Consider the following 22,547-nt stretch of genomic DNA (forward strand, 5'->3'; position numbering starts at 1 on the left):
TGAACAATATTTAAATATTAACATAAATAAGTAGACTTTGTCTGTTCGCCAACAAACTTGAGCCCCATTCTGGACAGCTCACCATTATATCAGGTAGCTAATAAATGATTTTTTACTTAGTTTAAGTACATATTTAATACATGATCGCTTGTTATTATTGTTGTTTTGGGAGTATTGTAAAAAAGTTGATATTGTTCTTGTATTTCGGTTAGTATGAGTTATATGTTCTATATAAGTCAGTATGTTTTTTGTTGAATTGGGATTGATTGACTGATTGTTGTTGTTGTTGTTCGATTGATTAGTTGTTAAGCTGCGACTAGAGTAGCACAGGCAACGCCTCTCACTTTGCATCCTTCCTAAAGTATTTTGTGTTAGTATGTAGTATATATCATTAATGTTAAGGCCTTTGGTTTCGAGCGTTCGGGTTTTGCCCGACGCTTTCTAAATTCGTTTCATGCTCCAAAATGCAAAAATTGCCCAAGTATCATTTGGCATACAAAGTCCAAGCCACAAAATGTCCAAAATTTGGGGAGCTCTTTAGGTTTCACGTTTGCCTGCCCTCGTTGCCCGGCGGATTGAAGTAATCCCAGTGATGTGTGTGCACCTGGCGACCCGTCAGCAGAAACACGATCACAGCAAAGGTGATCAATATGAAGAGCACCATCAGCGAAGATATATTTCTGGGCTGTTGCACTGGCTCAACATCTCCACGCACAAAGTGGGTCAGATGATTGATTATGTTAATCAGCTCTAAGCTGCAAACAGAAAGGAACTGTCGGCCCGCCTGCACCACTGTCTTGGGCTGGTCATCTTCGAAGTCCTCCAGTGTCTGTGTGGCGCTGCGCGTGCGCGAGCGACGCGAACGCGAACGAGACCGAGGCCTCTCAACTAGCTGTTCCTCCAGCTCAGAATCGGAGTCGCGTTCTTGCTGCTGTTCCGGAACATGGCGACGTCGACATTTGTGCGGCGCCTTGCGCTCCGAGCTGCCAGAAGCAGCAGCTGCCTCTGCCTGCTCCGCTTCAGCACTGCGTTGCAAATTGTAGAAGGCCAATGGAGCCAGTGATTGCAAATACTCGACGCTGGGATACACAGCTGGTGGTGGTGACAATGGAAGCATGGCAGCTTCAGTTTGAGTCTGCTCATCAAGATTGCTCTGGGTGGTTGCAGTCGTTGACTCGTTAACCTTGCCTTGGCGTGGCGGCTTGGTGGGTGGCTCCACGTCGCTAGCGGCGGGTTCACTGCTGGGCTGACGGCTCGTCTGTGTTTCGCTGGTCAGCAACAATGGACGCTGCTCCTTGACGCGCTCCACAATGTCATCAATGAAACCTGGTGGCAGATTTATGTTCTGCACCACCAGCTGGCCCGATTTGCAAGCCAGCTCATCGGCGCTTACCTGACCGCCATGCAGCTGCGACACTTGAATCTGTCCAGCTTGCAGCGCATGCACACGCAGGCGGTCCACCTCCAGCTCCTGCATATGGCTGGGCAGCTGTATTGGTGGCGAGGACTGCAACGCCTGAATGGGCGTCAACTCGCGCACCACCTGCTCGGCAATAGTCAATATTGAAGTAGCCGTCGGCTCAACTAGTGTCGTGGATTTACGACGTGGTGGCGGCAAGGGCATTGCCACTGGCTCCGCTTCCTCCACTGGCAGCTCTTGCCTGTAGTCGGTAGCAGGTTCGGTGGGTAAGGTGGCTACGAATTTGGCATCGACTTCTGCTTCAGTGGGCTCATGTGCAATGGTTTTCCTAACGGGTGCTTCTTCCACTGTTATTTGTTCGACTTGAGAGTGTTCCTCAGGCTCCACTTCGGATAGCGTTTGTTCTGCTTCGGATAATACAGTTTCAACTTCCGATGCTGCTGCTTCGACCTCGGATAGCACCTGTTCTGTATCAGATAATATACGCTCTTCTTCTGAGAGCACATGCTCCTCTTCGGATGTGGGTTGCTCGTCGGCGAGTGCCTTTGCTCTTGACTCTGCAATCTCAGCTTGTCTGTACACTGCCAGCATCTTTTCCATTTCCTCTTGCAGCTCCTTTTCGAGGGCTTCGTCCAGTTCCTGGTCTGTGGTTTCCCCTTTCTGTTGGGAACCTTCTTCCTCGTCGAAGTGGTCCGAGTACTTCTCCTCATCCTCTTCATCATACTCACTCTCTCGTAGCGTACGCTCCACTTCATCATCCTCCAGCTTGCTGTCGTAATCACTCTCGAGCTGCGCCTGCTGTAGCTGCTCCACAGCTGCATCCAAATCGGCTGAGCTGGCTGCATAATCGCTAAGAACTGCCTCGCCATGATCATCCTCCTCACCGGCTGTTTCCACGTCAGATTTGCTTTGTACCGAGCTATCGGAGAGCAGTCCTTCACGCCTCAGCTCCTCCTCCTCGCGGCGCAGCTCCTCATCCTCTAGATCTGCAGCGCTGATGGGTCGCACAATCAGAGACGCCTGCACCGTGCCATCGCCTTCGATGCTGGGTGTGGGCACGCGTCGCTCTATGATTACTGCTGAGGAAGGCGTCTGTGGACGACTCAGAGACTTGGAGCGATCCGCTTGTGAAGATGCACGTGAGCGTTCTGACAAACTGCGTTGATTGGCATCTCGGAAACGTTGCAATCCCTTGGCTAGCTGCTCATCCTCGGTGAGCACTTGTCCGCCATCCACCTCGTCCGGCTCCTGGGCATGTGTGCTGCGCAGCAAATCCTCCAGCGTAGTCTTGCCACCTAGAGAGCGGCGTGGCTCTATGATTTTCATATCCTCCGTAATCTCAAACTCTTCGCACACAAAATCATCTGGCAATGGATCCGTTTGTGTGGACACCTCCACCTCGAATTCACCCTGCTCGGTGCTATCGGCCGTGGAGGAGCTGGCCACGCGCTCGCTGTCCTCGTACTCCAATGCGCTGCCGCCCCTCGTTGAGCGCTTTTCGCGCGGTGGGCGTGGCGGTGGTGGCAGTGGTCGGAACTTCATTTTGTTGATGACCTCGCCGGACTGCAGATTCGAACGTGGGGATTCGGGTCGCAGAAGTGCACCCGGCTCTTCGTAATCATCCTCCTCCTCCAACAGTTGCGGCTGCTGTTGCTCCCGAGCCGGCTGTACGGACGGCAAGGTCGCGTAGCTAGGGAATAGGGTTTAAGGAGCATTAGAAACGCTTGGTCTCGGACTCGGGTGAAAGCAAGCGGCAAACGAAACACGAGGATTTGGCAAATAAAAGCTGGGCAAACTCGTGTGAGTGCGTTTCGTGTTTTATGTTCAGGTTTTATTTGTGTGTAAGTGTGTGGGTGTGTAGGCGCGTCTGTTTATAAGGTATATCTTGGCTTGAGTAGTATTAATTAGCAGTAAATCTGGGTCTTAGCTTACGGCGCTTAAGGCTAATAACTTAACAACAAAAACAAAACTTAACAAAAATGCATTCGAGACAATTTAAAAAAAGGTCGCAAAAAGTCAGAAATCAAGAAAAAATTCAATGCAAGCGTCGCAGCAGCTGTTCTTACTTTGACTTGAGCAGCAGGCCGCTGGTCAGCTCCTCCAGGCTGGCAGCCGATCGGCGTCGCGGCGGCAATGGCGAGTCCTCACTGGGTATATACTGCTGCGGCGGTGGCGGCCGGGCCGGTGGCGGAGAGCCGCGCGAGCCACGTATGCTCGGCAGGGTGGCAAAACGTTCGCCGGGCGAGCGCGCGAACTTCTTGCGACGCGCTGGGGGCGTCGGCTTTGGCACTGGTTCCTTGCGCACCACGGCATAGCTAGATAGTGGAGGGAAGCAGAGAGCGCACACCTAAGCAACAATTTGGCCAGCTGAGACCTGATGCGACCCCGTTACTCACCCATCGCTCTCCAGCATGTCGATGACGAACTTCTCCTCGCTTTCAATTCTGGGCGCTGCATCTTTATTGAGCAGCTCCGGCTTGGTGTGCACATCCAGGATCAACGATTCGGCGCCACGCGAGGTGCGCTCATCCTCGGAGCGCTGAGTGCGCGCCGAGGTGCCGTCCGTAAAGGTGTCGGGCGTGGCTAGCGGTATGTGATGCTGATATTCGTGCTCAGTGCGATAAACAATTACCTGGCAAACGACAAAGGTGTATGTCAGCATAGCACATAGAAGCTTCAACTATAAATTTATTGGCATTGATCCATTTTACTGACAGAACATATATTATAAGCATGTGCCCTAGAATGTTTTACAAGAGGCACAACTCAAATTAGAATTCATCTAATTTTAGCAGAAGGCATGCCAAATAGCTATGGGATTATCTATATTATATAGAGATCATTTGTTGAAAGTTTCAAATTTAATTTGAATTCTATAAAATCATTGGATCGTATCTTAAGAAAACTTCCTAAAGAGCAAGGACTTCCTTACTAATGCACCACATAGTCGATCTATGCACAATGTGTAAATATAAATAAAATATAGAGAATTATGTGTGTATATCAGCGAAACAATCCATAATTGGGTTTTTTGCTCAGTTGTGGCACATCAAGCATTTTGTACTCACATCTTCGTGTGGCTGCAAAAAGGTGTTCGATACTGATCTACCACCAAAGCCATTGATAAACGAATCCGCGTCCTTCTCCACAGATCCATCGTCGCGTGTGCGTTTCTTTTGCCGTCTGGGTGCCTCTGGACGAGTCTGTTGAGTTGGCTGCTCCTGGCCAGCATAGTTGAGATTGTTTAGAGCCTGCTCCGATTCAGTGGCCTGTTCGCGCATGGGCGGTCTAAGGTAATCCTCGTCGTCGTCGAAGTACTGTATGCTGCTGCCGCCATCGGCCATCGGTATGTCCTGGCTGCCCTCCATGGAGTATTTGCTGCGACTGCGTGCCTTGCGCAACGGACGCTTGGGCAGGAAGTCGCTGCCATTTTGTGACATGGACAGATCGTCGCCATAGTCGCTGCGCTGGAACTCCTGCGAGTCGTCGAAATCGGGGCGGTAATGGCGATGCAGACGACGCGGCTTAGGCGGCGGTACATCGTAATCGCCGTAATCCTCGGTCCTCGCTCGCTCCTGCTGCTGTGCAGAGTGGCCTACGTGCTGCAATGCATTGGGCGGATCGTAGCCCTCACGTATGGCATCGCTTATGTATTGACGCAGCTGGATGTTGTCCTCGGAGATGCCGCGTTTGCGCAAAAAGAACTCGTCATCGTCGATCTGCTCCATGACGACCTTCTTGCCGGAGCTGGCAGTCGACTGGGCATCCTGCATCTCATGGTATTTGTAGTAGCTGGCCTCGGCATCCATTTCTGCCTTGCGCAGCAGCTTGTTCTTTTGTATATCCTTCTCTGTCCAGCCCTCCGCATCGTGACTATCCTCGGACCGCAGGTCCGAGTCCTGATGCACCATAGGTCGGCGCTTGAACTCTCTGGTCCGCTGGCTGGAGATCTCGTGTATGGCACGATTCTCCTCATCAAACTCGGCAAACTGTTTGCTGTCCGTGACGGCCCCAAGGATGCCCATTTCGGGCTGTGGCTGCGCCTCGCTAGCCGTATCGCCCTCCAAATCCTCCTTCATGCGTCGCTCCAGCGAGGATTCCCTGTCAAAGCTCTCTAACTCGCTGCCATAGCGTCTGTAGCGTGAGCCCTCGCTGTCGTTATAACTCACATCGGAGAATTTATCTGCCCAACGGGAGCGAACCGGACCTGGTCCACGATCGCCCTGCGGCGAGCTTGTGGAGGTCTGCGACGGCTGTGTCTCGGTGCTGGGTATAACACTGACGCTAAGGCGGTCCGTGCCCAGCGAGGATTCCATGGGTGGTGGCGTCTCATCGGCGGGCTTCTTCTTGCGAAAGGCGCGTGGATAGGTGCCGAAGTTGAATTCGAACTTCTTCTTTGCAGGCGCAGGCGGCGCGTCAGCCGTTGTGGCTGGCGACTCCGTGGACTCGGTGGGCAACTCGGACTCATTTTCCTTAAAGCTCTTGCTGCGTCGCAGCTTGAGCGTGGAGAATTTCTCGGGCAACTTAAACTTGGACATATCCGGCTTGTTAAACTTGGTGAACTCCGGTCGCTTGATCTCCTTCAGCTTGGACATGTCGGGCCGCTTGATTTCGGGCATTTTAATCTTAGAGAACTCAGACGCAAATCGTCTGCGCTCCTTGGCCTTGGCCTTGGGACTGCCCGAAACGGGTTTCGGCTTGGGCTGTGTGCGCAGCTTAGTGCGCAACTTGCCCGCCTGGTTGCGTAGACCATCCTGCATCTTGCGCGTGCGATCTTGGGCGGATGCCATGAAACTCTTCTTGCGATTCTCCGGCTGCAGTGGCAGCTCCTCTAAAGCGCTCGAATCCACTTGACTAGTATGTATCTCGTAGTCCGTGCGAGATTCGGTGCGTGGCGTAGTTCCAGCTGAGCTCAGTTCAATGTCAACATCCATGGGTATCTGGAGGCTGCTGCCGTTTAGGGCGGGCGCCGGCGTAGCTGCTGGCAAAACTTCAATCTCTCGCGCCGGCGACACGCCCACGGGCTCATATTCATGATCACTGCAAGAGGAAAGAACGGGGGAAAATATGGAACAGATTAGTCAACTAGTTTCATAGGGATGACAATCGACACATAGATGTTGTTCTGTTTGTTGTTTGTTGTTTGTTGTTTGCTGTTTGTTGCAAGCGAAGATTAGATAAGCCGTCACCCTGTTCTCATAGCTGGTTTTGGGAATTTCTGGGTGGTTGTGTGTGTCTGGAGGGGTTTCGGATTGTGGTCTAAGCCGACAGTGGGGTAGCTGTTGCTTACCGAGAGAAATAGGTCCGGTCGAGGAAGTCGATGTGATCTTTTTGCTTTTGGGTTAGGGGCGAATCGGACTCAAATTCCGTTAGACGCGATCTACGCTCATCAAAATTGAAACTAACCGTCTTTGTCATGCGAGCCGGCGACCCATAGAGCTGCTCATGGGACCCGGCTAACCGGCCACGGTGATCGTGCGACTGTGTGCGCGGCTCCCTAACTGATAGCTTGCTGCTCTGCAAGCCAAAGCGCTGCGCCGCTGGCCTATATACCTGGCTGCCACTGCCCGTAATATGTATGGGCACGGATATAAGTGGACGACTGCCAATCGATGGATCCTTGCTGCTCGAGTGCCGAAACTCCGACTCACTCTGCGACCAGCTCATGCCAGGCATCTCAATCTCGCTTGAATAAAGATTCCGATTGCCCGCCATGAAACTGACGCCACCAATGCTACTGGCACCACCAATGCTACTGATGGTGCCCCTCGGCACAGAGGAGACGACGACCGGCGCAAATGCCTCGCTGACGTCCACAGAGGCCCGCTCCGAGGCGGCAAAGTCCTCCCGGCTGCTGTACATAGTCTGGGCATGTGGAGGTGGCGCCAAGGGCTTGGGTGGAAGCGTGCTATACTGGTCCATCTCGTCCACTTTCAGCGAGAATGTCTCTGTAACTCGCACGGATAGCGGCTCGGCATCTTGGCGTTTCATCACGTTCGACGTGCTGCTGACAATTGACATGGCTTGGGGCTTGCTCTTGGAGAATACGGAGGTAAGCTTGCTGGGCGAGGGAGACTTCTCCCGTGCGACCGCTTGGGAGCTGTCCACGAACGGGGAGGCTGAGCGGGAGCGCTGAGGAGTGGGCGATTTCTGCCGCTGCTCCTGAGGCTTTGAACTGAACATGGACTTGAAACGCGAGGCATAGGAACTTTTTACTTCAGGCGAGGCCGCCTGCAGGTTAATGGCACCCACAACTGTAGCAGCTGGAGAGCTAGACATGGGCTGCCATTTGGTGGCACGCTCCGGCGAGAGCTGTCGCTCGGGTGTGTGTTGACGCTTGAGCTGTGCGGCGGCAGCTGGCTGTGTGGGACTGGTGGGTCGGCTTGAAGGCAGCTGCAGCGTGGCCATCTGGGCCGGAGCTGGAGCAGAGGTCGTTGGCGGTGGCTGCGGCGACTTGGGCCGCCTTGATGGTCTGGGACTGCGACTGCGATGCTCCACGGCCTTCAGCTCCTCCCCCCGCACTAGTGCATCAATGTCCACGACGGGTATATCGTTTACAATCTCAATTTGGGTCAACTCGTTCAGCTGCAGCGGCTTGGCGCTCAGCTCGCTGGCAATGGACGGCGGACGTCTGGTCTGCGTCTGTATGTTGTCTCTGATATTCACTAGATTATGCTCCTGAGCAGATCGCTCCAGCTCCGCCACAGTTTCGGCTAGCGGATCGATGGGCGTGACTGTGGGCTGGTAGGGACTTTGCTGCTGCTTCAGGTCTGATTCCAGCAAAAACGAGGGACGCACTGCATCGCAGCCGAAGCGCGAAACGTCAATGGGTCGGTTCTGTGGTAGCGTAGCGCCTGGCAACAGATTCTCCTTATTGGCAGCGCTGGGACGCATATAATCCGGAGACAGAGGCGGCTTAGCATTGCGAAAGTCGTGAGCTCCCGGCGCTGGCGAGGATTGATGTGATGAAAACTGCGGTGCGATGTCTGACATGCCTGGACTGGGCGTGGCGGCAATCAGATTCAACTGTGGCGGCTGCAGTGAACCCGGCACGATGCTGGCCTGAAACAGATCCGCATTGGAGGTTCGTCGACTGGCGCTGGCCGAGCGCTGACCTCCAGCCACTGTACGTCCCATGGAGGTGGGTATGTTAATATCGGCGCAGTAGAGGTCCGTCTTGGAATTGCCCGCTGAGATGCGACGCAAGGAGGTGCCGCTGCGCATGGACACGGTGTCGCCGAAGCGCCCAACGCTACCCGAGGAAAATCCGCCCATAGACAGCTGACGCCGCCGGCCCGCGACCAGAGCACCCTGACTGCCCGGCATATCTGGATCCGTGGCATCCGAGATGCTGCGCACGACCAGGCCACGCGAACGAGCTGTTTGCTCCAGCTCCGGATAGCGTTCCATGAAGCTCAGATCCACCGAGGGCGCCACATCCGCATGGCTAATCACCTCAAAGCTGTGCATGGACAAATCATCCGGCTGCAAATGAAAGTGGTCATCGCTGTGCTGGCCCTGCCTTGAGCCAGGCCGCGAATCGACGGGATTCACGCGCTCCGGCAGCAGCGAATCGCACTGAAAGAACTGACAGGCGCAGCGGACATCCAACGAGGCGCCGCTGGCACTCTCCACGCGTGACACGAAATGCTTCTTCTCAGCGGGCAGAGCGCCCACCGAGGCGGAGCGTCTCGAATTGAGCATCGTTCAGCAGATGAGGTGAGCGATGTAGCTGAGATGAGCTGAACAGCTGAGCAGCTGTCGCTGCAGCTTTGCCTATTTACTTGGCCCTGGTCCGTAATCCGCTAGATGTAGTTGCTAATGTTGTTGTTGTTGTTGCCGTTGTTATTTTCGCTTTTGTTCGTCTTAGTTTCGTTGTCGTTTTGTGGTTCGTGGTCGTTGTCTATTTTTAAGCATCACCAAAGCAGCCGCCGCCGTCGCCTTTGGACATTGAATTTATAATTTTCTTTCGATTTTCAGCTTTTGCTTTTTCTTCAATTTTTTGCACTATCGAAAATTTTGTGGCAACAAGAGCTTTTTCTACTGCTCAAGCCTTATCCCGACTGGCGCTTCCAGCACGTATGTCTTTTATGTTGTTCAAGCTTTAGCTCGGTTACGAATCCGTCTCGAGATATATATGTTTCAACTCGTTGGTCTAGATTTGGTTCTTTTTTGATCGCACTGCGCCACGTTCGAATCGAGCGTCTACATCGTTGCGATTTTCGGCCAGGACTGAAAGCTTTTCATTTTGCGCGACACAAAAAATTTTACGAAATTTTCGTTTTTGAATATGTTGTTCTTTAAAATTAGCAAAAAGCACACACACACATATATATATATATATATATATATATATATATGCATATATATATACATGGCTACGCATACATAGCCAATGGGCAGCATGAACTGAATTTGTAGTTGCCTTTAATTTCCTCGTTTGAAATCCCCATTGCGACGTCCACTGCCACAGCGACTGCGACGCAGACTGCGCTGCTTGCTCATAATTGGGATGTGGCCGAGCAGCAGGAGTAACAATTTGTTGGCCTGCACTTAGTGGTTCTATTTTGAGCAATGCGTCGACGCTGCCTGCCGGAAATCTTCTTGTCATTCGTTGACCTTTAAAGCGTTTAAGTTGTTCGTGTTTTATTGTAAGTTCATGTCACAGCAGCGTTCATTGAAATAGTTACAGTTGCAAGTGAATATATAGATTATACTGGAACTACAACTATGAACTAGTTCCGCGATTAGTTCATCAGTCAATGCTGTATAGATTTTGTTCTTGCTTATAAATTAAAAGTGTTGATGAACTAGTTCCATACACATATAAATGAACTAGTTTCGCACTTAGTTCATATATTCCATTGATTCCATTATTGTTCGATTTTAAGCTGGACTGCTTTTATGAACTAGTTCCGCATAAATTCACTGACTTGTTGCATGATTCGAATGATCTAGTTCCATGATTATTTCACCAATGCAATTTTGTTATTATTTAAACTAGTTCTACAGTTCAGCAAAACCTTTTTGAACTAGTTCCGTGACTAAACATTGCAATTCAAACATATTTTTGGTCTTTAAACTAGTTCCACAGTTCACCACTCATTAGTTCGTCTTAAAATAAATTTGTTCTATTGAACTAGTTGCATAAGTTGCTGTTCAGCCATGATTTCTGAGATTTACCAACACCAAGGGGGGACAACACATATGAGCCCATTTTAGACGCTTACAAATTTCCTCTCAGTTCTTACCTTGGGTCTATATCATGTTAAGAGTTAAGAGCCGTCTCCAAAGCTACCCATTACCAATAATTCTTGGTTGCCCCACTGCTGCTGCAGCAGCAGCAGAGCGTCCAAGTGTTGCTTAGCCTCAATCGCCTGGTTCTGTGAGTGGGGGTGGACGTGGAGGTGGAGGTGTTGTCTGTGTCGATGTGGTCTGTGTAGTGGTAGTCGCGGTAGTAGGGCTTGTGTTGCCTGAACCGGAGACTCTGCAGGCGACGTCGCAGGCCGTCGCCATCGACTCCCGGCAAGAGGGTTAGTAACAATTTCATAAGCAAGTCAATTATGTTAGATTTTCTGCAAGACGTCGTTGTGTTGTGCTCTGTGTTAGTGTCGTGCAGAGAATAGTGGATAATTAAAGCCCAAGCCCCGCACTTACCTATCGCTCTTTAATTTGGCCGCCGTTGTGGCCGCTTCCAGCACGTCTTCGGGCAGTTCGATGTCCTCACGGTGCGGTTCGGCCTCATCTTCGACGTGGGAGAAGGTCACCTTCTTGTCCGATGGCGCCGGCGAGGCTTCCTTCTTCAGTACGGGTCGCAATTCGCTAATCTCCGAGGGCTCATCGCTCTCCTCAACTACGGGCGACAGCTGTGCGAGTCGCGCACGCTCTTCGTCCGAGGACGTGGAGTCTATCGATGAGATTGGCGCTAGAAGACCCACAGATCTCTCAGCAGCAGCCACGGCCACCTGATCCTCCTCGCTGCTGCCCATGCGATCTAGGGGCACAGGCTTAGCTGCCTCAATGTCATCTGCAGCCAGATTATCTTGACGCGTTAGCGATTTCTTAAGAGTATCGAGCTCCACGAAGGGCTGTTCCAGCGGCAGCTGTGACTCAGCCTGGCCAATCTCCTCGTAAACGTGCTCGCGACGCAGACGTGGCGTTTTCTTAGGTGGCGTCTCCGCCTCCAGCTCGATGGGCTCCTCAATAGCTTCTGGTGCTGGCTCGCTGACTTCCAGAGCTGGCGCTTCAGTCTTGGTCTGCTCCACGGGCAGCTCAATGATCTCATCCGGCTGTGGGACGCTAGCTGCACTAGTGCTGGGCAGCTCATCCTGCAGCTCCTCCTCTTTGGTTCTCTTTCTGCAGGGTGATTCATCGTACTCCACCAGCTCGAGAATATCATCTGAGTCCTGCTTCTCTATGAAGTGCGGTATCTCGCCGCGGGTCGACTTTGGTGAGGCTTTTAGCTTCATAATCTTTTGCTGCTCACCGAGGACAATTTTCTCGTCCTTCTTGAGCGTGATGCGCTTGATATTCAAGCGCTTCTTTTGGCGCTCCGCCAAGCTCTTGAGCTTCTTCATAATGTCGAAGCTTTTCTTGGGCTTCTGCTGCTTCTTGGGTGGCTTGTCTGTATTCGGAACTAACGATCCGGGTGGTGGCGCTAGTTCGTGCAGACTTCCCTGTCTGCTAGGGTTGGCCGAGCTGCCGGGCAGCGACTGAGCGTCGGCCTGAGTGCGTCCGCTGCGCCTGCGCTTGATGATGTCACGTATTTGCGCCAATCGATTCGTTTTCCTTGGTCTCGCGTGACCTCCAACTGCGAGCACCGAATCGGAGACACACGAAATGCACTCACTAAGTGTGTCCTCGTTGTGGGTCTCGCGCTCTGAATCGTCGGAATCTTCTGACTCCTCGCTGCTGTCGTCGTCGTCTGTGTGGCCTACGACCTCGTCTTCCGACAGATCCTGTATGTAGCGCTCTGTTTCCTTAACCAATACCTGCTCGTCGTAGCGCACCTTCTTCAGCGACTTGGGTGATTCGGACTTGAAGCGCAGCTCCTGCGACTTGCGCAGTAGCAAAACAATCTCCGGCTCCTCGTCGGGTCCCAAGGGACGCTTGTAGAGATGTGTCCAAGGATAGCCGCCCTGTAAGTCGAAATCATTAGATACGTATACAAGGAAATGTTAGCCCTTCGGCGTTCCAGACTTACCCGCTCTCTAGCTCGCCGGAGATCCTCCCAGCGATAGGTTTGAAGCGGCACAGGTGGCTTGTCTTGGCTGTTCTGCAACAGATACTTCTTGAGCGATTGGTAATACTCTCGCTTGCAGTCGGCGGACAGACGCTTGGCCTCCGCATCCGTGTGAGTGCCCAGGCGATCCTGTTCGATTTGTGGCAGAGAATCGATGAACTCCTTGCGTTGCTGTTCCTCTGCCTCGGATTTGGGTGTTGGCACTTCGACAAGCTTCAGCTCGTTGGCAGCGATTTTCGTTGAGTTTCGTTCCTCCGCTCCAGTTTGGTCCAAGACAATCTTTGGCTGTAGCTTGGTCTTGAGTATGCTGGTCAGCTCATTCAGTTGGGCATCCACCTGCTGTGACAGCGAATTCACTGCGGTTAGCTCTGATTTGAGCTGCTTTTCCTGCTCCGCCTTGGCCTGTGCTACATCTTTGCTGAAGCTCTCAATTAGCTCGCGTTCGATATCATTTACCAGCTGCTCGGCAGTCTGACGCACTGCCTCCGATACTTCCGATGCTTCCGTTGCTGCAGCTGCTGTTGCCGTTGCCGTCTCGTCTACCTCGGCAATTTGATGCGACGGTGCGAGAGTTTCTATTGGCTGCTTTGTCTTGGCGCCCGCTGGCTCCACCTCAAACACATGTGAGGCTCCGTCAGCGTCGATCTTCGATGTGCCCTTCTGCAGCTCCTGCTCGATGGGCGGCAATTCGTTGATGCCAACGCCGCTCTGCTCTGCGTTCACGTCCTCGATCAGATGAGATTCAAAGTCCAGCAAATGCGAACCGCCCGGCGTAGTGGGCACTTGTGTGGGCTGACTGAAACCGCCAACCGGTTCGTTGTTATTCTCAAGGGCTAGCTTCAGTTCCGCCTTGCTCTGTTTCTGTTTCTGTTTCTCTTGCAGCTGAGCGTCGTCGCTGATGCCGTTGATCAGCAAAATGGTTGGCTGCTCACTCGGGCCAGTTCCAGCGCCAGGTAGCGACACTGCAAGAGGTCAGCACAAACATAATCAGAGACTTATTTACTTACAAACGAATGCACAGCCGTTTCACAGGTGCTAAAAATAATGCGTACGTATTTGTTTTTCTTTGAGACGACAACAACAATTCGCAACAATCGACAATTACATAAGACAGCGAGAATTGTGCATACACAAATACCAAGACAGAGACAAGGAGAAGGAGAGAGAGAAAGACAGAGAGAGAGTGTGCGAGAGACATTTGCGAGAGCAACAATGTATTTGAAAATGTTGCAATTACGAAATCCGTAGAATTCCTTGCTAAATATTTACCAAAAATGGTTTGCACTTTTCAGTTCAAAAATTTCGTTTCTTTTTCGATTCGTTTTCGTTTATACAAAATTTTACTGGTACGTAAAACTGTTCGATTTGATATATAGTTAATTATAGTTTGAGTATAATTTTTCTTAATTATTTTTTGCACTATCCTCGAATTGTTTTGCAGCGTCGCGAGCCGTGCACTGAAATTGTCCGGGGCCAACTGGCATCGAGCGCAAAGCAGCAGAGAGACGCCAACCCAACCTGGCAGCCAACTGAACTGAACAGATTTTCATACTCTCAACAATTGCTTGGTTTTAAAATACAATACTAAACAGACAAAAATTTGCTTTTGAAATTGAAATTGTTTTAGTTTTTCTTCGTTGTTTTTTTCTTTTTTTTGGTATTTTGCCTGGCTGGCTGCGTGCTCTTTGCCTTCGCGCTTGCCGTTTGTGCTCAATTCGAATTTGGCTTTTTGTGGCTGGCTGTGGTGCTGGTGCTGCGATTTGTTTTGTTTTGCTTTTGGCCGCGTTAAAGAACTTGCTGCAGACACAAACTGGAAAATCGGCAACGAGTTCAACTCGTAAACAAATTTCAGTTTACTTTTTAAGCACACACAAATTACACCTAATTTAGCTGTGCTCCATAAAACACTAAGAGCGCAGCGCAACTAGTAGCAGCAGCAAAGCCAACTAGCTATAAAACACACACTATTTTATACTATATACCCTGTAATACTGGGCTCCAATATGTAGGCATTGACTCTCAAAATTTTACCCTTTAATTTTTTTTTTATTTAATTTAGATTTATTCTAATTGTGAGTATTATTCATTTTAATTTTTATGTTTTATTTTATTTTTTTTTTCTTTGAATATATTTCTATAAAACATTTATTTTTTATTACTTGCAAATAATATTTAATTTATTTTTATTAAATTTTTGCTCGCTTCATAAAAGTCTTCTACAGACTCTATTTTTTATTTAAATTTCAATTTTAATCAATTTTCAAATACTATAAAATTTTTAAAAAAATATTTAAAGCATAAAGGAAAACTATTTAATTTAAACCAAAACCAATTTTTTAATATCTTGCTTTATCATAGCTTTGATTTAGCACATCTATATTAAGCATAGCTAATATTTAGTCCCAAACATATTTGCCTCTCTGATTAAGCTACCCAATTGTTTCTATCCAACTGCTCAGCATGCATCAAACATTTGATGTGCCTAATTTTCATTGATGAGTCGTCTGACTACATTTTATGGCCAACATACAATAGACGTGCTTGTTTGTTTTTTGCCCAAATATACGATAGTACAGACATATATTATATCCCAGCTATATAGACTTTTAGCTGTAGCCGTTGGGTACACATGTTTTCAGCTGACGTCTAACGTAATTGCGAAAAAATTATTACAGAGCCACAAAAATGAAATTGTTAAATTGTTAAATTGTTTCGTTACGCCTTTCAGTTTTTTGTTTGTTTTGCTTTTGCCCTCTCTCTCGATGAATGGGGGCGCTCAGATTTGTACATGGACATAAGTGTACATATATATGTCTAGAATTATATATGTATGTGTGCCACAATGACGTAGAGAGTGAGTAATTAATTTGTTTTTGCCTGGCTGATTGGCTCAACATGATGTTCCCCCAGATATATTAGAAATATTATGCAAAGCTGTGTACCCACTGCTCACGACTCACGTCTAAAATCTAAAGGGAGCGCTGTGATATCATTTCGAAGCTGACTTGAGCGCTAAATATAAACATTTTAAATTTACAATCTTACGTTTCCCACTTAGCCAACCTCTGCTGTACTTATGTCAAAGTCTATACATGTATCTATATCTGATATCTGTGTGAGTTTCCAACACAATTCGAGCGTAACTGACATGCTTGGCTTGCATGGTCGCTAGACACACATGTATATAGTGTAGGCCTTTGCTATTCCCATAAGAAGAAATACATAATCCAGTTGCCGTAAATGAAAATTGACAAATTTGCTGCTGCTTCCGAGTCGTTGCTGGCAAGTTCAAGGGCTGCTCTCGACGCTCAACGTGGCGTATGCGTAACACGTGCGTTTAATAGCTCAAGCTGAAGCTAAAGCTAGAGCTAAATATAGGCGCACTCGCACTTCAATTACACGAAAACAAAAATAGTATGAAAACGCCACACGATTACAGTTTGTCCACTTATTTGATTAATTTGACGTTCGCTGAACTTTTTCGCATTGCATAACAAAGCACGCGAATCGATTGGAAGCCGGGCGGGCGGGCGTCATTTATATGCCGTTTAACTCACCGTAATAGCCAGCGACGCTTAGAAAGATGTAAACCATAATCAAGTTTAATAAATAATTGTAAATTAAGGTATAAAAATAAAAAAAAACGATAACAAAAAAGTTGTAAATAATAAAATTGAGAGGCGTCTCTCGAGCTTCACATGTTCGACGTTTAATCGCGCTTGGAATACTACGCAAAGCAAAACAACGACAGCGACGACTTTTCACGTTTGACGTTGTCATTAACGTGTAGCTGCTCTCGCTGAAGAGCGTATGTGCAACCTCTTTCCATCTATACACACACAGACGCATAAACCAGGCCAAGCTGAACGAAATTTGCACTGTGAGGCATTGCGGATCAAACCAATAGCCAAGGTCGCCCTTAGCTAGTTTTCTCTATAGTTATATATAGAATCATTTAAGCGTAAAGCAGAAAGACTTCCAAACAGGATGCCCAATATTAATTATATGTAATTTATAAGCCATAGCCAACAGTTGTTGCCAGAAGTCAACTATTTCGTCTGGCACACATTGCGTATGCGCTATGTTGCGAGCCAGCGACTTGTTGTTTGAAAATAAATCTGACACACATTGCAAACGGCTGCAAATGCTGTGTCGCTGTGCTTAGACACCCTAATTATTGCAATTATTCTTGATTGTTTCTTGGCTCAAATCAGCTTGAAGTGCATTTTAATAAATGCTTTTCGGTTCAGCTTGGGCATGCATACTTAAAGCGAATATTTGAGTAAACAATGACCTTGACTGGACTTGTTGGCATTTTAAATTTATATACCTATAAATATAGTTCAGGGCAACACACACACACACACGCACGCATACTTAAATAATTTTCCTTTACGTCATATTTGACGATTGCCTCCAAAGCAGCTGAAAAAAAACTTACAATAAGAAGAGCAACACGCGACGACAGTTGACAGACGACAACGGCAAAAACAGAGAGCGAGACTTGACGTGGGAGCAGAGAACAAGACGTAATAGAATCAAAAATCAAACAAGCACATACAAAAAAACAAAATAAATATACAAAATAAATATATAACGTATACGCTCCGTATGCCGCACATATGTAGATGAAGACTAGGCAAAAGAGTGTTTTTTTTTTTTGCTACAAGACAAAAACACACGCTGAATGTGTATAAATAAATGATATGTGTATACAAATATATCTATAGATATATATGCATGTATTGGAACGGATATTTAACTGAATATAATGCATTCAATGACAAGACGAGGCACAAATACAAATGTTTCTTAATGCTCTTGTTGATGGCTGGCTGGAAGTCGCAGCTTCATGAATGAGAACAGACATGGACCAAAAAGAAAGGTAGAGTATTACCAAGTACAGGTGCCATGCAAACCAGAAAACGTGTCAACGCGGTGCCAGTGCACGCAATGCGATTTATTGTTGCTGCAGATGTGGCTGCTGTTGCCACAGATGTTGCTGCTGCTGCTGCTGCTGGTGTTGTGCCGCCTGCAATTAGGTCAACGCTTGTGATTAGAATTTTAGCCTGAACTCATGTGATGCGACTGCTGCTAATTGCAAATCAATCAAATTTCCATTAGACGTAGTTTAACTTTAGCTTCCTCCACTTGTTGCTCGGCATCTCAGCCAAATGGTGGCGACACTGACTCATCCAAGTCGAGTATGAGAGCATGCTAATCAGTGAAGAACATGATTGATTAGTAGCATTGCGTTGGTTCGTTCATTTTAGCACATTTTGTTAGCGCTGAATTAGCCTCTTCACATAAGTAATAAGATATTCGAAGAAGCGGACAAAATATATATAAATATATATATATATATGTGACTTTTGTTGATAATGAAGTTCTAGTCGAAGGTCTTTTATATAATTGAAAAATATATATATTTATTTCTAGCTAATTTGTCATATGTTTTGCCTGGCTTAAAGCCTTTCGAACCTTGTCACACAGTTCTGCGCGACTTTCCCACTGTCATAAATACCAAAAAAAATAAAACAAAAAAAAAAAATTGTGCAATCATAAAATTTGAATTGTACTGCCAGACAAAGCTTATCGGAACAAGAGCTATGTGTATATACAAACAGTCAGGAGATAAGATAAGACTGAACTGATCATATGCCCAGCTGCTAATGGTTTGGTCTACGTGCCTCACTCCCAGTGTGCAATGCGGCATTGCAGCATGACTTGAACTTGGACCGAGTCCAGTTAAGTCATGCACATAATATATATGTATATATAAACAGCTGACTTCTTATCTCTCTAGTCAAGTGGCAATCAGCATGAATCTCTGCTGTTCAAGTGCTTAAATTGAAATGGGAAATGTTTTTTTATCAGTGCAGCTAGCTTGTGGCATCCACTTGATTGTGGCAGCTGCATTTCACTTTCGTTTAGCTCAGGCCCAGCTATATAATACAGCTTCTGCTGCTTCTTCGTCTTCTGTTTCTGTTTCTTTTCTCTAGCTCATTTGAATTTTGATTGATGTAACGGCAAATAGTGAGAAAAACCCGTTTGTTAGTTCACACAGCGTGAAACACGCCCCTGGGTGCAGTGCCGATGAACCAGCTGCCAGCTGCCAGCTGCCAGCTCAAAGTCTGCCTGAGGAAAAAACCTGAAAGGCAAATCGTATTCATGGGCCAACGATAACTTTAAAATATGGCAGCTAAAAAGATAAATTATTATGGCTCTAACTGTTTAGAACTGATAAAGAGAAATGCTGTTGCGCAGCTAAAGAATAATGAATGGAATAATAAAAGAACTAAAAGTTTAGAAATTGTATTTTATTTTTATAATAAAAATTGAATTTGTGGAAACTCAGCTGAATATTGAAACTGAGAAAAAACTAAGCAACAAATTCTTTAACTTTCATCTGTAAATATTAAAAGAATCTCAGCTCAGTGAATCACAGACTATATTTAAACATACTCTTATTGTAAATATATTAATTGGGGGCGTGGCAAGTCATATATTATTAGTTTTTTTGCTGCCTTAACTGCAAGCTTCTATATAAAGGAATTTCAACTATTTTCCATATCTTCTAAACTTTCAAAGCTAAACCAAACCAAAGTTTTGATTTGTTCCCTGTTCTACCTGCTCGACAGCTAGAGATAACTATTATATATATAATTCAACCATTTAGTCATGTCAAATAGTAAAAAAAAAAACATTTGATTTCTATAAATAAAATCGTGAAAGAGCTTTCAACAATCTCGCTTGTTCCACAACAAAAGATCTGTTCGCTTCAGTTGTAAAAACAATAAGCCACTTTGTTGCAGCGCTTACATACAAATTGTAGTTAAAGATGATTTACAGTTCCCGTTAGATTTGGTTGAGAAATGAAAGCGAATATTGAGATGATGCGCTGCATTTGCGGCGCCAACTCGCGACGGACATATTTTGGCAGCTGTTCAAATTGAGCACAGCTGAGTATTAGGGCGACGACGAGAAGCGGGCGTGGCAACCACAGAATAAGTAATGTGCTATATATATATAAAGGCGAAAGATTCAGTCGAGGCAACATTACTCGCAGTTACAGAGAACTGAAGGCTGTCGACCATGCGGCGTATACGCAACGTTTGCCAGCTAATCATTCAAGTTGGTACCAAGTCGGGCGCGCTGCCTACCTTCGTCCCACGGATGATGTTGTGTGGATGCTGTGTGGCGCGCTTTGCGTCCTTTTTTGCTGCGCTTGCCGCTGCTGTTCGATTCCATTTTGTGGCCTGACTCGCTTGACTCGGTTTTTACTTCAGCTACAAAATACACGCGCGCAAATTAATATATATTTTTATATATCTTTTTTATATAATTAATATATATATTTTATAGTCACACACATACATATGCACTGAATGACGCACAGTGGCCACAAGTGACATTTGGCAAGCTAACACACACACACACACACAGAGACACTCGCACACCCGCCGCGTTTTTTGTCGCTTTGATTACTTGGCGCAGAATAAATATATGTACAAATATATATATATATAGCTGTATATATATGTATATATATATTGAAAATTAAGATTTTCTCAAGTTATTTTTAATGCGGTGATTTAATTTTTGTCACACTCACACATTCACACACACTGGCAAATAAACACTTGTGGCACTTTTTTACTTTCGTTTCGGCAAAAGATTTTTTCTTTTCATCAAAAAACTTTTTATGTTTCAATTTTGTTTTTATGCTTTTTGTAACTTTGTTTTATAATTAAAGCGTGTTTTAGCATTATTTTTTATTATTCGTTAACTAACTTTTTTGGGTGTATAATTTTATCAGGCAATTGTTGTCGCTGCCGCTGCTGCTCGTCAACTATTTTTGGAAACCGGCCTTCGGCGTGGCACCCGGTGTCGTTTGCTTTAAGGTTTTTCGTTTTGTTGTATTTGTTGTTGCTGCTGCTGCAGAGTATTTAGAACTCGATTGAGTTGAAAATTGAATGAAAATCGCGCACGGTAAACCGTCGCGTCCATGCGTTGTCGTTAGCTATCTGCCGTCGTCGATTGTCGTCGATCGTTTGCCGTGCCGAGCGCGACTAATGGCTAAATGGCTGGCTGGCTGGCTGGCTGAATGGGCGACACACTGGCAACGAGAGCTTTTACTTTTTGGACTGTCACTCTTGCTGGGTCACACGCTCGTTGGACAAACATACTTACATACATATATATACCCATATATATATATAGTTTCGCTAGTCCGTCTATATAATTGCCTTTTATTTTGTGTGCGCATTTCGCAGTTTTATTTTTTTTGGAGAGCAATTGCATTGGCTTATCACATAGAGCTTAATTATATACATATATATACAAACAGCAGGCATTGTCTCCGCTGCTGCCCTACGCCATGTTTCGCAGAACAAAAGTTCATCAAAAGTTTCTTATTTAGTTGCTGATTATGATGCCACTGCTCGACAAGTTCAAGTTCTGAGCATTGCATGTTTTGCATGTCAGACATGTTTTCTGGCCACCCGAGGAGCAGCTGCAAAGTTCAATTGCCTGCCTCATCAAATGCCCTTTGTATGCGCTCAAGTGGCACTGGCAGCAGGCAGGGCAAGTTTTATATTCTGGCTGCTGCTCATCAAGTTCATTCCACTTGGCATTAAGCAGCGCGCCAACGACGAAGCATCTTAAGAATGCAGCAACACGGCACTGACAGTGAGATGTGATCTGTTTATAGCTAGCCGGCATTTAAGTGTCTGCTAAAGTGCACTAGCTGCCAGCCTGCCGACTGCCTAGGCTTGCCTACATAATTAAGCGCTGATTAGGCATACGGCACGCATATCAAGCATACGCCCCGTGGGGCCCTCCCAAGTTCTAAATGCATTTTATGTAAACTTGTGCTTGGCCCGAAAAGTCATTAAAACTAGAATTAATCGAACATTAAGTATATAGCAGCAATCCGGCTGCTTATCATAAATCGAGATGCGAACATTGATATTTGACCTTTGATGGGTGCGTGTGCATGATTGTATGAGTGGGCGGTAAGGTCGTAATTACAGCAACATGGCAACAAATACAAAAGCGTGCTTAACAACAACAACAACAACAATAACTACAACATTAACAACAACAACGTTTGGATAACAATAGTTCCTGTCGATGGAACGTGACACACGAAAATAGTAAAAAAAAAAACACACACACACATACACAGAGTCATTGTTAGCGAGCAGAGGTGTAGTGGGAGTAGGAGAGGTACCTACAATACAAACTGCTTCCAAGTAGAGTTGATTGACAGGATATAGTAGTGGAGCAGCTCAGTGGCATGCAATGGTTGGGGTGCGGATGGTCAGAGCGTTAATCGAAGCGCACACACACGTGTGTTCATTACATTCCATTACGCTACAAGCTCTTAAAGAGGCATTTATCGATTTGCCCTGCCGAATTGTACAAAATGGTCTTATGCATATTCCATCAAATACGCATTTGCTCACTTATTGATTGTGTAGCACTCCAGGACGCAGCAGCTTCAGCTTGCATCCACATTTAAGACACAAACAGAGAGATATTGAGAGAGCCGCACTAATAACAAATGTACATATGTATATTTTTGGATTCGAAAGCAATCAAAATCCTTTTACACTCAAGGACACGCTCCGCGCGTACGAGCGGCAACAACAGGACTGATTTGATGGGTCTGTCTGGGTATTTTACTTTTTTAATTCCCATTACAGGAGCCCATAGCGCTGTTTTTGTTTATCGCTGCGTTGCGTTCTCATTCCAATTGTTGTTGTTGTTGTTGCTCTTGTTGATGTCGGCATTTTTCGTCGCCAGGATGCGGTCGGCGTGCGGCGCAGCAATAAAACCCATTGCATTGCCGAAGCGATACGTTGGCTATTGTAGAGACAT

The 22,547-nt window shown here is 46.9% G+C and overlaps 1 protein-coding gene across 7 annotated transcripts; it reads right to left on the reverse strand.

Moving 5' to 3' along the window:
- Positions 1-297: 297 nt before the first annotated feature.
- On the reverse strand, positions 298-20,740 carry LOC111605174. Of its 7 annotated transcripts, XM_023323563.2 has the most exons (9): positions 20,457-20,736; positions 19,826-19,951; positions 17,560-17,694; positions 12,624-13,624; positions 11,078-12,558; positions 4,489-6,460; positions 3,817-4,052; positions 3,487-3,735; positions 298-3,110 (listed from the first exon to the last, which is right to left on the reverse strand). In XM_023323563.2, the coding sequence occupies exons 2-9, from the start codon at positions 19,911-19,913 to the stop codon at positions 545-547; spliced, it is 7,728 nt and encodes a 2,575-aa protein (XP_023179331.2). In that variant the 5' UTR covers positions 19,914-19,951; positions 20,457-20,736; the 3' UTR covers positions 298-544. The 7 variants fall into 7 exon arrangements, 5 of the variants coding, with proteins under 5 accessions (XP_023179331.2, XP_023179332.2, XP_023179334.2 ...); XM_023323564.2 differs by lacking the exon at positions 17,560-17,694; XM_023323566.2 differs by lacking the exon at positions 3,487-3,735.
- Positions 20,741-22,547: the final 1,807 nt, after the last annotated feature.

This window comes from Drosophila hydei, unplaced genomic scaffold (assembly GCF_003285905.1).
Source record: "Drosophila hydei strain 15085-1641.00,03,60 unplaced genomic scaffold, DhydRS2 tig00008135-arrow-pilon, whole genome shotgun sequence".
Taxonomy (NCBI): domain Eukaryota; kingdom Metazoa; phylum Arthropoda; class Insecta; order Diptera; family Drosophilidae; genus Drosophila; species Drosophila hydei.